At 41.6% G+C, this 17,059-nt stretch overlaps 1 protein-coding gene across 1 annotated transcript; it reads left to right on the top strand.

Annotated features, from left to right (window-relative positions):
- Nucleotides 1-1,815: 1,815 nt before the first annotated feature.
- On the top strand, nucleotides 1,816-8,523 carry adad2 (adenosine deaminase domain containing 2). Its single transcript, XM_064979255.1, has 9 exons — nucleotides 1,816-1,836; nucleotides 2,154-2,633; nucleotides 3,132-3,260; nucleotides 3,441-3,591; nucleotides 3,834-4,001; nucleotides 7,157-7,371; nucleotides 7,472-7,709; nucleotides 7,902-8,034; nucleotides 8,245-8,523. Exons 2-9 carry the CDS (start codon nucleotides 2,174-2,176, stop codon nucleotides 8,353-8,355), a joined length of 1,605 nt encoding a protein of 534 aa, XP_064835327.1. The 5' UTR covers nucleotides 1,816-1,836; nucleotides 2,154-2,173; the 3' UTR covers nucleotides 8,356-8,523.
- Nucleotides 8,524-17,059: the final 8,536 nt, after the last annotated feature.

The following is a 17,059-nucleotide window of genomic DNA, read 5'->3' on the forward strand; positions in this document are numbered from 1 at the left end:
GTAAAGCCAGAGTTTCTATATACGTGTATGACTCAACTCTATACATGTCAGCTACTACAGCGACTGAAATGACTGCAACACTTACCAAAAAGTTGCAGTTATCTTTAGAGTGAGTGGGTGGCAAGGAATAAATTAGTCATAAATATTTATAAAACTAAAAGCATTGTATTTGGGACAAATCATTGACCCTAAACCTCAACCAAATCCTGTAATAAATAATGTGAAAATTGAGCAAGTTGAGATGACTAAACTGCTTGGAGTAACCCTGGATTTTAAACTGTCATGATCAAAACACATTGATACAACAGTAGCTAAGATGGGGAGAAGTATATCTATAATAAAATGCTGCTCTACCTTCTTAACAGCACTATCAACAAGGCAGGTACTACTGGCCCTAGTTTTGTCGCACCTGGGCTACCGTTCAGTCGTGTGGTCAGGTGCCACAAAAAAGGACTTAGGAAAGTTGCCATTGGCTCAGAACAGGGTAGCACGGCTGGCCCTTGGATGTACACAGAGAGCTAATATTAATAATATGCATTTCAATCTCTCCTCGCTCAAAGTGGAGGAGAGATTGACTTCATCACCACTTGTTTTTATGAGAGGTATTGACATGTTGAATGCACCGAGCTGTCTGTTTGAACTGCTGGCGCACAGCTCGGACACCCATGCATACCCCACAAGACATGCCACAAGAGGTCTTCACAGTTCCCAAGTCCAGAGCAGACTATGGGAGGCGCACAGTACTACATAGAGCCATGACTACATGGAACTCTATTCCACATCAAGTAACTGATGCAAGCAGTAAAATTAGATTTGAAAAAACATAAAAATACACCTTATGAAACAGCAGGGACTATGAAGCAACACAAACATAGGCACAGACACATGCATACACACACAATAACATGCACGCTGTACACACAGATACATACACATGGATTTAAGTACTGTAGATATGTGCTCATGATGGAGTAGGGGTCTGAAGGCACAAGTGTGTTGTGAAATCTGTGAATGTATTGTGACGTGCCTTAATTTTGCTGGACCCCAGGAAGAGTAGCTGCTGAATGGGTATCCATAATAAATACAAATATAACCATAATCAATAAATTAACCAATCAATGTATTTGCATCGGCATGCATTTAGATTTTGTACACCACTTGCCTGCAAATTCAAATACATGCCAGAGATGCCACTCCATACAGGCCAGCCTAAATGATTGGCATGGGATACATCTTATGTCAGAATTCACAACTCGTAGCAGGTTAGGAGAATTAACGTAATAGGTGAGGAGAATTGGGTTAATGTTAGGAAAATAGTTAAGGTTTGCTAAAATGCAAAACAATTCTACTTGACAAGATGTATGCCATTTTAGCAATAACCTAGTTCCACCGCATGCAGGAGCCTACATTTCTAGACAAACAAACAAAACTAGAAAAAAAGTTAATGTATTGAACATAGAAACGCGCAATTTTCATATATGTTGATGTGGTGGAGATGATGAATATGAAGTAGAACATGACATTCCCTTTCAACGACGACTCACCATCAAGAATGTAGATGTGTGTAACGTTAGCTAAACAGCAACACTATTGTTTTATCTCAAACACGTCAGAAGCTTCTGCTCGTGTCCAAATCCATCGAGGGAACGTCAACCTTCAATTGACATTTCAGGGTAACGGTAACAATTTAAGTTTTATGTTCACAGCTAGAACCTTTAATGTGAAAGTAACGCTATGTCACTAATTAATTGAAATATTCACGGTTGCTATGCATTAGGAAGCCAAACAAGGCTTGTTACAACGTGTCATTGCAGAACTCTTGTGCATATCACGAACGTGAGTTTATCCTGCTGGATAAGGACAGGAAAATGGTTTAGCTTGCAAATTCACTAACCTGTTGGATAAGGTCAGGTGAATCGTTTGGCTTGCAAATTCAGTAGAGAACATTTCGACCTATCTTGCTTCACTAACTTAACTCAGTTAATGTTGCTAGTTCGTTTTTTTGCTATGGTTCCTGTAATGTCCAAGGACGATTAATAACAGTTCCGACCTAGCTCACATTCATCGTGCATTGGTCATATATAGGGCTGTAGTCAGATCAATCCTGTCCTAACTTGGTTGATGTGTTAAGTATTTTTGGCTTTACCTTTCAGTCTACAGCAGGTCTCATACAATGGTGGACCATAACGTTGTGAACAAGCGGCTGCCGAGAATGGCGGCCTCTCTGCTGAAGCGTTTTCCCTCAGAGGGCGAGCCCGGTATGGGTTTGCACCACCGGATCAGCAGCAGTGGTGGGGCCATGGGGCGAGATTTCGACTGTGATGTCGATGACCCTCTGGGCTTCGACAAAACCCTATGTATTGATGGTGGTGGTTCCAGGACCCCAAACCTGCTGGGGCCGTTGCTGACAGAAGACTGCATGCCTGTCCAGAGGTCATCTTCCCCCAGGCTCCCTCTGCAGGGCCACAGGTTGATGCCAGCTGACCTGGAGGATTTTAGCGATGACTGTGAGGGGTACTCCCTCCCAGGCACACCGCCCCGGTCCGAGGGGGACATCAGCTTCCTCAAACAAGGGGTCCTGGACCAGTTGGACAACCTGGAGAGCAGCCCCAAGAGAGGCAAGCGGATTGGAGGTGGGTGAGGGGCCAAGTGTCCCTTGTAAAATAGGTTTTCGGACCTCAATGGGACTTCCTGGATAAATAAAATTGAGGGAACAGGTTACTTTCTCTGTAAAGGCACACATAGTTAAAGAGATACTTCAAGATTTTGGCAATGGGGCCCTTTATCTACTTCCCCATAATCAGATGAAATTGTGGATACCATTTTTATGTATCTGTGTCCAGTATGAAGGATGTTAGAGTAGTTGCGCTAACACTGGAAGTCTGTGGGTATCTGTATGCTATCAGATACTCATAGACTTCCAGCGATTGCGCTAACGGCAGTTAGCATTGGCTCGCGAAATCTCTAACTTCCTTCATACTGGACACAGAGACATAAAAATGTTATCCACGAGTTCATCTGACTCTAGTTAAGTAGCTAGATGAAGAGCCTCGTTGCCAAAATCCAGAAGTATTCCTTTAAGCACACTTTAGAAAGATCTTAATGAACATCTCCTCTAGCTGTGTTTCCAGTGGGTTACACAGACTGGCATAAACATCGAATGGCAGCAGTGTGCAGCGAGAGGTTTGAGCGCCTCCTGAGGGAGTGTCCAGAGTTCCATAGCTGCAAAAGCCACCTGGCTGCCTTTGTCCTAGAGAGAGGTGAGTTCTCCCATACTGCTCACTATAGGTTTCATTCCAGACCCAAAATAAGAATGAACCCCAAAATATGACCCACTGCATTTTTCACATTGGATAAACATATACTCAGTGTGAAACACTTCAGCCTAATCTTACATCAACAGTGTGTGTTTATGGGGTGTATTGTTGGTGTATCCTCAGAGGTGATTGACACCGGGGGGCAGTCCTGTGAGCGCTATGAGGTGGTGGCATTGGGCACAGGCCAGTCAAGCTATAGCGGCTGGCTTTGCTTCAGTGGCACCGTGGTGCATGACTGTCATGCCATCGTCATCGCCAGACGGGCTCTCCAAAGGTAGACTACATCCTGGTCGTGTTCATTAGGCACCAAATGGAATAAACAACCTGAAACAGGGAGGGATTACCTTGACTAGTCCAATTTGAAACGCTAATTTTTCTTTTACATTTTCTGTTGTGCCCTAATGAACACAAACCTAATAGGATCCCTCTGATAATCCATTGTCTTCTCTTTTTGAGTTCAGCGTTGCCATTATTACTGGATATCAGGAAATAATGTTAATATTCCTTTATGTACAGGTATTTGTTCAAGCAGCTGCTGCTGTTCTTCAGCCACGACCCCAAGCACAAGGAACGCTCCATCTACCAGAGCACTTCCGACAGCCACCTGCTCCAGCTCAAACCCCAGATTTACCTGCACCTCTACACCAACCAGACCCCGAAAGGCGCCGCTCAGTGCATCCTCATGTAAGTGTGTTGTTCACGTCAAAGTGCGTGTGTATACATTTTTGGGAACTGTATATGTGGGTCTTTTTATAAGCTAGTGTACCAGTGACCATTTTCTACACAGTACAACTTGTTACAGCTGCTGATAAGTAATTTATAATAATCTGCCATTTTTTTTCATGTCATTACATTAAGATATAAAGGGGATCATAACTATATTCAATAAAATTCACAAGTTTAACCTGTTATCATGGTTGGTGTCTTGAAAGATTTGTTAAACATTGTGACATAAAACAACTTTTCTGTCCTTGTGTTTATGGCAGTGTAAGTTGTCCTTATATCATATTAGGCATTAATCAGCTAAATTAGACATTGAACTTGAACCTTGTAAGAATCCTGGATCTAGCTGTCAGTTTCTTTTGTATGGAGATCTCAGAAATTCAGTGTAACTACCTAACATAGGGGTAGGCAACCCTGGCCCTGATGTTTTTGGTTTAACAGACTTGAAAGACCAGGTATGTTGAACTTAGGCAATCACTGAACTGATCAATTATCTCAGTCGTCAGGTGTGGTACCGAGTTGGAACAAAATCCTGTGGCTGTCCAGGAACAGGGTTTCCTTCCCACTGACCTAACATTTTGCGTCTACCTATGTTACGGGGTGAAAAAAGTTTTCATGGGCACACAAATACAAAAACGAATGCTTCTAACCGAAAAAGTTACCGTACCATGATACTTAAATTGATACTGTCATTAACGTGGTTCTTAAATAATTATGCATAATACTTGTTGGATGTGCAGGCACTTGATTCCAGCTGGTTAGTTACGCCTTGATATTTTCACACGTCATCTGCTCCAGGAAGGAATTTTCTTAATGACAGTCAAGTGACAAACAGCTGTTGTGATAGGCTGTTGTTGCATCGCATGCGCTAAGTGCTGGAAAAAAGGTATTCACAAGTAATGTCCAGAATATTTTGGTATATCATGCGTTACTCCGGTGAAGACAGTTGTGATTGGATCCACGTTGATCTATATCCCTAGTGAATTGATGTTGATAATCTGTAGTCTACCTGATTTACAGCAGGATCTCATTAGATTTAACAGGAAAGCATTGGACCGTCTGCAGTGCTTCATTTTGTAGGATAGGCTATTGCGCAACACCCAATGCTATTCCTATACATTTTTCAGGATATAATGACAACAAATTACATGGCCTAGTGGGCTTATTGACAATATGATCTGGTAATGAAATAACATGACAAATACATGTCTTCCACGTTAAACCTGCAATTTTAAACAATACAAGGGCCTTAAGGTAGCCTACTTGAATTTGGAGCTCAGAAAATCAAGTACTGGAATAGGCTGACTCTGAAAATCAGACATTTCCTCAACTTGGTGCGTGAAACGTCCTTGTTGTTATTGTAGCCTATTTATAAGTTCTCCTGCTCCCATAATTTTCAATCAGATTTTGTGAGAGATGTGGCTCCTTCACTTCAATTGAAGGGTGGTGCGGTTATTTTGAGGACGACAACTTCTAATGTTGGCGTCAACTTGGCTTTCCAATACAAATCCTTCTAATAAAAAATGTACCTGGGTTTTGGTCACCTTCCTAGTATAAAAACAACGATGGTGAGATTAATGCTACCGGTATGCTTGGCTTTATTACTTGTGCCTGCGTTTGCCACATAGGCTAGAGAAAAATATATTTAGTAAGGCAATGTCCACATTTTTCTCATATTTTAGAATGTAATAATAAATTGAATATCAATGTCTTGGCAAAAAAAGTGGTAATGGCCTACTTTTTTTTTTTTACACTTTGGGGGCGGGGGGGGTTCTATATTAGGCCCTATATGTACAATTATATACATGACACAATTGAATATATTGAGGTCCTTGATAATTAAAATGAAGTTCTTGAAAAAGTCCCTGGAAGTCCTTGCTTCAGAAAGTATTCATACCCATTGACATATTCCCCATGTTGTTACAGCCTGAACTCAATGTATTAAATTGTTTTTTTCTCACCCATCTACAGACAATACTCCATAATGACAAAGTGAAAACATGTTTTTAGACATTTTTGCAAATGTATTGAAGTGAAATGTATAATTTATATAAGTATTCCCACCCATGATTCAATACATGTTACAATCACCTTTGGCAGCGATTACAGCTGTGAGTCTTTCTGGGTAAGTCTCTTAGAGCTTTGTACACCTGGATTGTACAATATTCACACATTATTATTTAAAAAGTTGTTCAAGCTCTGTCAATTTGGTTGTTAATCATTGCTAGACAGCCATTTTCAAGACTTGCCATTGATTTTTCAATCTGATTTAATTCAAAACTTTAACTAGGCCACTCAAAAACATTCAATGTTGGTAAGCAACTCCAGTGTATATTTGGCCTGGTGTCAATGTCTGCTTTTTATTTTTACCCATCTACCAATAGGTGATCTTTGCGCGGGATTGGGAAGCATTTGTGTTTGAAATTCCCTGCTTGACGGAGGAACCGCACAAATAATTGTATGTGTGGGGTACAGAGATGAGGTAGTCATTCAAAAATCATGTTAAACACTTATTGCACACAGTGAGTCCATGCAACTTATGTTACTTGTTAAGCAAATGTTTACTCTTGAACTTATTTAGGCTTGCCATAACAAAGGGGTTGAATACTTATTGACTGAAGATATTTCAGCTTTTCATTTTTAATTACTTTGTAAACCATTCTAAAGACATATTTCCTCTATGACATTAGGGATATTGTTTGTAGGCCAGTGACACACAATGTACATTTAATCCATTTTAAATTCAAGCGGTAACACAACAAAATGTGGAAAAAGTCAAGGGGTGTGAATACTTTCTGAAGGCTCTGTATAGTCCTAGGCCTATATTGTTGGATAGGTGGAGTCATGGGTCAATTTGCATATATTCACTTTTACTTCTCTAAGTATACATGTGGAACTGCATGAAAATATTTTTTTGTTTCAAACCATTTACAATTTTTAATCCAAATGTCACACGTCGGCCCCATTATTTATAGGAAGACCTAAGATGATCGTTACTTGGAGTAATATTATTTGACAATATATCAATTCTCTCTTGATACTCTAATGTATCGATTCCCCCCACCCCCATCTCTTTTAACTATGTCCTGTACATACTCTTATCTGTCTCCCTACAGGAAGTCTCTGAGCAGCAGCTACTCCTCTCTGAAGCTGCAGTGCCACGCCAAGGGCTCCCTGATTCCTGTGGCCTTCCTCCACCCCAGTGTGTGGGGCGCCCGCGTCTGCTGCATGTCCGACAGCGACAAGCTGTGCCGCTGGACTGTCACTGGGATTCAGGGCGCGCTGCTTAGCCACTTCGTCCAACCACTGTACATCACCAGTGTGGTGCTGGGTAAACATTTTGCAACTGAAAAAAGCCAATGGCTTTACAATTGAAAAAAGAAAGACCCACAGAAATGAAAAACATAGATATACTGGTCTCTATTATTCAGGTGACTCCAGCCAGTACTCGGAGAAGGTGTCGGAGACAATCAACAAGCGCCTGGGCGAGGGGGGCTGGGAGGAGCTGCTGGCCCCGCCATTCAGCAGGAAGCGGATTTTCTTCCTCAGCAGTGAGGGGGTGGGGCCTCCACTCAGCCCTGCCCACTGCACAGATCTCAGCATCAACTGGTGCCTCGGGGACGCCAGCATCGAGGTCCTAGACAGCACCAATGGCTTCACTGTGGACGGGTATGTCAGAGCAGAGCAGGTCCTGGGGCCTGGGATGTTGGTTATATCAGGGCAAAGGACACAGTAGGGTGCAATCTTACATTCTACTACTTACTAGATATAGATTAGTACTTTAGACATCTGCATTGTGGTGAGAGTTTTCTTTGGTACCTCAGGGATGGTAATGTTTTTAGTCTTCTCTCTGTCCCTCAGTTCCCCGTTTGTGAGTGGCTCTGGCTTCTCCAGCAGGCTGTGCAAGAGGGCCCTCTACAGTAACTTCCGCAAAATTGCAACTCTGGGAGGATACCGCTGCCTACAGGTTCTCCCCACGTACCACAGTGCCAAAGTATGTGTGTGTGTTAATTGCTAATCATTGAAAATGTAACCTGAATTGTATAAACTACTCTCAGTTTGAATGAACATATTTATAATTGGCAGGGATGTGTCATTTATCATGTAATGCTGGATTATTTGACTTTTTCTTTTGAAGGTATGAATGTGAGCCATTGATATATGTAGTCTGTGGTGAATGATTTGTATAACCTTGTTGTTGCAGGTGGAGGCTCACTCCTACCAGAATGCCAAGACCGTGGTCAACCAGCAGTTCCTGTCCAACAACGCAGGTCCATGGAACTCTAAACACCTGGTGGACAGCTTCAGTCCCTGAGCCCCTCAGAGTGGAGGGTGGCACGGGGGTCCATTAGTAAGGGTTTCTTTTGAAGGACAGAAGTGGTTGGAGTCTGTTACTTTCTGCATTAAAGGTATTCCCCCTGAGTTTTCCTATGTTCAAATAAGCAGTATTGCGCGCTCTGTGTGCCAAGTTTGACAGGTATGTCTCCCCAAGTATTCAATAATGTGCTAAATAAAGAGAACTCTGAAGTTAATCAGATTTAAATCTTGAATTAAAGGTGTTGGCAAAAAGTTGCATTTTTAGGGCTATAGCCTAGATGGCTCATATTATCAGGCTGGTGTGCTATTTTAGCAATGAGCATAATCCTGTAGCCTAATGGATTTAGTAGCATAGTGGCTAGGCTATAGATGGCTGAAGCATGGGGTTGCCCATCTTTATTTGTTTAGGCTACCCCAATGGGCTGATAATTAGCTAGATCAAACTCAAGTGTTCAGAATTTTGGCTTCGATACAAATACCAGCTTAGTGTAATGATAATCCATACCATATCAGTACCACTGTCGGAAAAATGCCTTAGTAAAATATACAGCAGTGTTCCTGTATAAAAATGTGGTCAACTCTATTTGGAGAGCTAGGCCACCACACCGGAGTCCGCTTAACAAGGTTCTGTTGAGTTGTAGAATCTGGTGTGTTGGCGTAGGGCTGGAACAAAAGTCTGCACACCCAGTAGCTCTCCTGGAGGTATTATGCAGTAACATTAGCATACAACAAAAAAGTCTAATAAAATGATTCTCTCATTCAATGAATAAGGTATAAAATGGCTATACTTCAAAGCAAGGTAGCTAAACAGGAGGGCTCGACTGACTTTATCCAGTCCAAAGTAAGACATTAAAATACACAAAACAAAAATAAAAACGCAATATGTAAAGTGTTAGTTTCATGAGCTGAAATAAAATGTCCCATAAATGTTCCATATGCACAAAAAGCTTATTTGTCAAATTCTGTGCACAAATATGTTTACATCCCTGTTGGTGAGCATTTCTCATTTGCCAAGATAATCCATCCACCTAACAGGTGTGGCATATCAAGAAGCTGTTTAAATAGCATGATCATTACACTGGTGCACATTGTGCTGGGTAAATTAAAATGTCACGCAATGCCACAAAATTACTTTGGTAAGAGGATGGCGAAGTCACTGTCCGTAATTTTCTGTTTATCGACCCAGCTCTAGTTAGTGTTGTCGTCGATCAAAATGTATAGGGAGGGTTGGGTATGTTTCTTTCTAAATGTAATCCGTTAGTTACCTGTCCGAAATTGTAATCAGTAATGTAACTTTTGGATTGCCCAAACTCATTAACGTAATCGGATTACATTCCATTACTTTTAGATTACTTTCCCCTTAAGGGTTATTAGAAGAAGACAAAACTGTATGCTATAAAGCTAATTGATCATTAGAAAACCCTTTTGCAATTATGTTAGCAGAGCTGAAAACTGTTGTCCTGATTTAACGAAGCAATAAAACTGGCCTTGAGACTAGTTGAGTATCTGGAGCATCAGCATTTGTGGGTTTGATTACAGGCTCAAAATAGCTAGAAACTAAGTGACCCCAAACTTTTGAACAGTAGTGTTTATGGATGTAAAATTTTACTTCATGGGTTGGTTTTTATTTATTTAAACTTTTATTTAACTAGGCAAGTCAGTTAATAACAAATTCTTATTTACAATGACAGCCTACCAAAAGGCAAAAGACCTCCTGCGGGGATGGGATACATTTTTTAAATATTTTTTATAAAACACATCAAAACAAGAGAGACCTAAGACAACAACACAGCATTGTAGCAACACAACATGACAGCAGCACAAAACATGGTACAAACATTATTGTGCACAGACAACAGCAAAAAGGTAGAGACAACAATGCATCATGCAAAGCAGCCACAACTGTCAGTAAGAGTGTCAATGATTGAGTCTTTGAATGAAGAGATTGAGAACTGTCCAGTTTGAGTGTTTGTTGCAGCTCATTCCAGTCGCTAGCTGCAGCGAACTGAAAAGAAGAGCCACCCAGGGATGTGTGTGCTTTGGGGACCTTTGTGGAGGATGAGGGCTGCAGTTGATATCTCAGATAGGGGGGAGTGGGTCTTGCGACGGGTATACAGAGATGGCCAGTTTACAGAGGAGTATAGCGTGCAGTGATGTGTCCTATAAGGAGCATTGGTGGCAAATCTGATGGCCAAAAATGGTAGAGAACATCTAGCTGCTCGAGAGCATACCTGCCAATCTATTAATTTTGTCTCCGTAATCTAGCATGGGTAGGATGGTCACCTGAATCAGCTTTGATATGTGCTGAGAGAAGGACACTGTACCATCTAGCCATACTCCTATGTACTTGTATGAGGTGACTACCTCAAGCTCTAACTGTGGGGAGAGTGAGTAATGTTTGGTCTGATGCTCAGAATTCTAGTCATTCCAATAAACATTATACCCCTTGATCTTCAAGAATAGGACTTGGAAAGATGGAAGTATAGATTAGCCAAATTGTTTTACCTGAGCATGACCCCAAAACTAAGGATTTATTAGCCAGCCCTACACTGTTGTTTATGATTTTGGAGGACTGATTGGGCTCATTGATTCGAGTTGAAAAATAAATAATGCGCGCATGGAATGGCATGCTTTGAGCACTACTGAAAAGTGCTATTTACGTGTGAAAAATGAATGCCATATGCTGCATTTGCTATAGGCCTATTATTGACCTTTTTTGTTGGTGACACTTTGATAACTTGACAATATGCAGTTGTTTAAAGGGCACATTTACAGATGAAACAAAACGGTTGCCCCGCCTCTTTTTTGGTAAAAAGCTGTGGGATGTAACTACTCTCCGATTAATAGACAAGAGTTATGGATGCAAGGACTGACCATCCATGATGTTAACATTATTGTTTGAACCATGTTATGAGGCTATACAGTGTTTGTTTACATGTACAATGTTTATAAACATTGAAGAAAAACATGCTTATATTTTGGGTTCTCATGTTATGTGACTGACAGTTGAACTAAGCTCATGAGGCATTTAAGTTATATTCTTCAAGAATCAATGGAGATAAGTCCAATGGATGTATCAACTACAGATTGCCCCTTTTTAATTCTATAAAAAGTGTGCAAGTTTGAGCATGTATCCATTAGGCCTATGGATAAAAAAAATTTATCAGCATGAATTAGATTGAGCAATATTAGCCCCAATTTTATTCCATAGGCTTGGATCCGCACTATGCAGCTGTTGCAAGAGCGCCATTTTTCACTGCCTGTCCACTGGTTTCAAAAACAATGATTGATAGGCAGCTTAAACTTCTTGAATTCAACCATTATTGGTCTGAAATACACATTTAGATTTGTGAACAGCCATCCACAATCCGTAAAGAGCAAATAGCAAAATGAGAGAGTAGCAGTGGGATTCACATCAATGTAGAAATAAATCAATTATAAGTGATATCCGTATCGGCGTAGACTACAGGACTACTGTCATTTTTACCAAGCGTTTATTCAAATTGGATAATCTTTGGATGCTGACAGCAATAGCACAATTGGAAGACATAGCTTGGACTGTAGCCTAAAAAAGTATATTCCTGCTCTCCATCAAACACGTGGTGTATCATCATAGTGGTCCCTGATTTGTGGTCAGACTCGCTCAGGTGGAACAAACCTAAATTTGCGCCTTTTTTCAATGCTGATTTGAATGTCATTGAGAACAGTGTCAAATCAGTTTTTTTTTTCTCGCAACCATCCTTTCTGAATTTAAAAGTAATCATCCAGTTTTTCAAAAGTATCTGTAATCTGATTACAAGATTTTTGCTGGTAATGGATTACAGTTACCATTTTTATTTTTGTAATCCCTTAAATGTTTCAGAATACATGTAGTCCTTCCCTCCCCAGCCCTGTATATACAGTGGGGCAAAAAAAGTATTTAGTCAGCCACCAATTGTGCAAGTTCTCCCACTTAAAAAGATGAGAGGCCTGTAATTTTCATCATAGGTACACTTCAACTATGACAGACAAAATGAGGGGAAAAAATCCAGAAAATCACATTGTAGGATTTTTAATGAATTTATTTGCAAATAATCGTGGAAAATAAGTATTTGGTCAATAACAAAAGTTTATCTCAATACTTTGTTATATACCCTTTGTTGGCAATGACAGAGGTCAAACGTTTTCTGTAAGTCTTCACAAGGTTTTCACACACTGTTGCTGGTATTTTGGCCCATTCCTCCATGCAGATCTCCTCTAGAGCAGTGATGTTTTGGAGCTGTTGTTGGGCAACACGGACTTTCAACTCCCTCCAAAGATTTTCTATGGGGTTGAGATCTGGAGACTTAGGCCACTCCAGGACCTTGAAATGCTTCTTACGAAGCCACTCCTTCGTTGCCCGGGCGGTGTGTTTGGGATCATTGTCATGCTGAAAGACCCAGCCACGTTTCATCTTCAATGCCCTTGCTGATGGAAGGAGGTTTTCACTCGAAATTTCACGATACATGGCCCCATTCATTCTTTCCTTTACACGGATCAGTCGTCCTGGTCCCTTTGCAGAAAAACATGCCCAAAGCATGATGTTTCCACCCCCATGCTTCACAGTAGGTATGGTGTCCTTCGGATGCAACTCATCATTCTTTGTCCTCCAAACACGACGAGTTGAGTTTTTACCAAAAAGTTCTATTTTGGTTTCATCTGACCATATGACATTCTCCCAATCTTCTGGATCATCCAAATGCTCTCTAGCAAACTTCAGATGGGCCTGGACATGTACTGGCTTAAGCAGGGGGACACGTCTGGCACTGCAGGATTTGAGTCCCTGGCGGCGTAGTGTGTTACTGATGGTAGGCTTTGTTACTTTGGTCCCAGCTTTCTGCAGGTCATTCACTAGGTCCCCCCCGTGTGGTTCTGGGATTTTTGCTCACCGTTCTTGTGATCATTTTGACCCCACGGGGTGAGATCTTGCGTGGTGCCCCAGATCGAGGGAGATTATCAGTGGTCTTGTATGTCTTCCATTTCCTAATAATTGCTCCCACAGTTGATTTCTTCAAACCAAGCTGCTTACCTATTGCAGATTCAGTCTTCCCAGCCTGGTGCAGGTCTACAATTTTGTTTCTGGTGTCCTTTGACAGCTCTTTGGTCTTGGCCATAGTGGAGTTTGGAGTGTGACTGTTGGAGGTTGTGGACAGGTGTCTTTTATACTGATAACAAGTTCAAACAGGTGCCATTAATACAGGTAACGAGTGGAGGACAGAGGAGCCTCTTAAAGAAGAAGTTACAGGTCTGTGAGAGCCAGAAATCTTGCTTGTTTGTAGGTGACCAAATACTTATTTTCCACCATAATTTGCTAATTCATTCATTAAAAATCCTACAATGTGATTTTCAAGATTTTTTTTCTCGTTTTGTCTGTCATAGTTGAAGTGTACCTATGATGAAAATTACAGGCCTCTCTCATCTTTTTAAGTAGGAGAACTTGCACAATTGGTGGCTGACTAAATACTTTTTTGCCCCACTGTAGGCTACTTTGCGCTCTCCTCTCTCCCAGTGTTGCCAACTAGTCAGTAAGGAAAGTAGCTGTTGGCTGTCCTAAAAGTCGCTAGAAGTTGTTAAATGACGCCATCACCTAATTTGCATAAATGTCCACGTACATGTAATTGTGATGGACACTGTAGGAGAGAGGAATAGCGTCGTGTGAGAGACAAAAATTGGGCAAAAACACCCTAAATATGTTCAGAACTACAAACAAACTTTCTTCTGTCGATTCTTCTTGTTTTTTTTATGTCACAATTCCAACCCTCCTCCTTTATCCAGGCTTGGGACTGGCAAAAGTGACCCAAAAGAGAGACTCTGGCGGAGTTACTTCGTTTTTTATTTTATTTTTTTGTTTCATTTGGTTTTTAACCTTATGACCACTTAGGAGTCTACAACAAGTCACAGTAAACAGTAAAACATTTTTACATTTTTTTGTATACAATCTAAATGGACCAAAAAGAGACAATAGAAAAAACTCAATGGCAATGTGAGAAAATTATGGTAACTAGTCTGGCCCTAATTCAAGTTAATTGTTTTTTTCTTCTCCAGACCCCCCCTCCACACACACACAGGCTGTGCTGGCTCACAGAAAGAGTGGGTCATCGTAATTTTGGTCAAGTCTCTCTATGGCAGGTTCAGCAACTGAGGGAGCTGACTTAAATGAGTAAGCAGCTGATGTGCCAAAAAGCTGCAAAACATTATCAGGCAGCTGGTGCTCATAGCAAGCCTCACCAGACATCTTCAGTCCATATTGAATGTACAGGGTGGAGTTAAGGGTATGCAAGGACATCCAATTTCTAAGTTTGCTTTTTACCACACTCATCTGGCTGAAGACTCTCGACTTCAGCATTTGAGTGTGGCAAGGACAACACAAACACAGCAGCCATGGCAAGTTCTTGAAATGGGTTGATATCAGCTGCATCCCTGAACTTCCAAATCTCACTCCAGAAGCCCAGTGTGTTTGTCTCATTCCATTTACTAAGATGGATGGCATGCCATTGCTGGACAATCTTGTCTATCTCTGCAGGGGAGTAACCAATGAGCTTGGCTATTTTTCTGTTTCTCCAGGGCTCTTATTGTGCTTTAGAGTTTCCTCCACATTGAAAACTGACACATACTGCAATGCTTTGATGTTGTCTGGCAGTCTCACCCTCAACTCATTAGTGAAGGAGATGGTGAAGTCTACACACCGCTTTCGGACATTGTTTTCATCCTCAGGCGCAAGGAGCTCAGCTGCCTTTGACTCAAAAAGGTAACCAAGGTACAGTTTGGGACCGATGTGTCCATCTATTGGCCCTTTGAGTACATCAACATATGCCAGTGGATTCAGCACCCTGCTGCTCACAGACTTGATCAGGCTAACCAAGCTGTCAAGTAGCTTAAGAGGATCTACTTGTTCTCCCTCAAAAGCCTTGATGATCAACTGTACCTCACCCAGCACATACTTCAAAAAAGTCAGATACAATATGTTTTGAGGATCACTGTACATGGAGTATAAAACCTCAGCCATGTAGCAGTGTTCACTGGACTTGGTGACTGTGAAATGCAGCCTCCCACTGGGCCAAAATGCATGAACCACCGGTTCGATGGAGATCCAACATGTGGCACACACCTTGGTTATCTGTAAAGGTTTCTCCCCAAAGTTGATGGTCTCATATATGGCCTTGTAGGCCCCCCTGCGCTTTGAAGACACTGAACCAGTTATAAGTCTCTCGTACCAAGTACTCCACACTAAGGGGGATGATGTCATTGGAAGCATGACTTACAGCAAGCTGCAGAGAGTGGCACACACAGCGAATAAGAACCAGATATTTGAGGCCATACTCCTCCTCCAGCACTTTATGGACCCCATTGTTCATCCCCGTCATAAGAGGCATTGTCAGTCCCTATCCACAGAAACTGTTATAAGGCTTTGCCTTTTTGAGAATTATTTGAGTTGTCATGTGTTTTTTTACATCACTAAGTTTTGCCTTACAATACAGGCAGTATACCCGTGTATTATCTCCAATTAATGGCTTCAACCAGCCTTTGAATTCAGGGTTTGATCCCCACTCCTTTCTGTATTTTTGAGTGTATAGTTTAGACTGAGACATGATGAGCTAGCCAGCTAGATGTTTAGCTTATGTCACAGAGAGGCGCACACACATACATTGGACAAGGTGAGTAAGTGACTGAGGCTGTGTGAGTCAAATGCAGTGATTTAGTTTAGACCAAAGAACATTTGACATTTACATCCCACCCTGAATGTAAGCCAGGGCGGGATCGGCCAGCTGCGGCTTCCCACATGTGCGATTCATTTGCAGTCTAGACACGGAGGGGTGAACATCTCCTGCTCTAACTGCAGCTGGGAGGGACTGCTGTGCGAGGACTGGGCTGCCTGTGAGTGCTTTGGGACTGGGGTGGGGCCCACGGCAGCACTCGCTGCTTGTTGAGAAGAGTAAGAACGATATGTTCTTTCACGTCAGTCTCCAATAACACCAGAAAAAGTCGCTAGATTTGTTGCCAGTCGATTTTTTTTGATAATGTGCAGCAAGAGGGGTCTGAATACTTGCTAAATATTGCAACAAAGTCGCTAAGTTGGCAACACTGCTCTCTCCCTTGGTAACAGTCGCACCAGCACATGACTTGTACACACAGAGGCGCACGTGGTTGGATTTTATGTACAGTAGAATGTCAAAGATACAAATCTAAGAGTTAGACTGACCGGAGTTACAGACTGACCGTTCGAACGGGCAATAACAAAGTAAAGGACTTTTGCCTTTTAAACATTGCCAACATGTGCTAAAGACCAGTGTCTGGCTTAAGGATAAAAAAAACAAATACCCAATTGAAATTGTCCATATGAATTTTAAGTGAATGGCAAATGTGCATAAAGATACTTTTGTATATATAGTTTATATGGACACCCCTTCTGCTATTTCAGCCACACCTTTTGCTGACAGGTGTATAAAATTGAGCACACAACCATGCAATCTCCATAGACAAACATTGGTAATAGAATGGCCTTACTGAAGAACTCAGTGACTTTCAACGTAGCACACCGACATAGGATAGCCACCTTTCCAACAAGTCAGTTTGTCAAATTTTCGCCCTGCTAGAGCTGCCCCGGTCAACTGTAAGTGCTGTTATTGTGAAGTGGAAATGTCTAGAAGCAACAACAGCTCAGCCGTGAAGTGGTAGGCCACAAA

Source organism: Oncorhynchus masou, chromosome 12 (assembly GCF_036934945.1).
Source record: "Oncorhynchus masou masou isolate Uvic2021 chromosome 12, UVic_Omas_1.1, whole genome shotgun sequence".
Classification (NCBI taxonomy): Eukaryota; Metazoa; Chordata; class Actinopteri; order Salmoniformes; family Salmonidae; genus Oncorhynchus; species Oncorhynchus masou.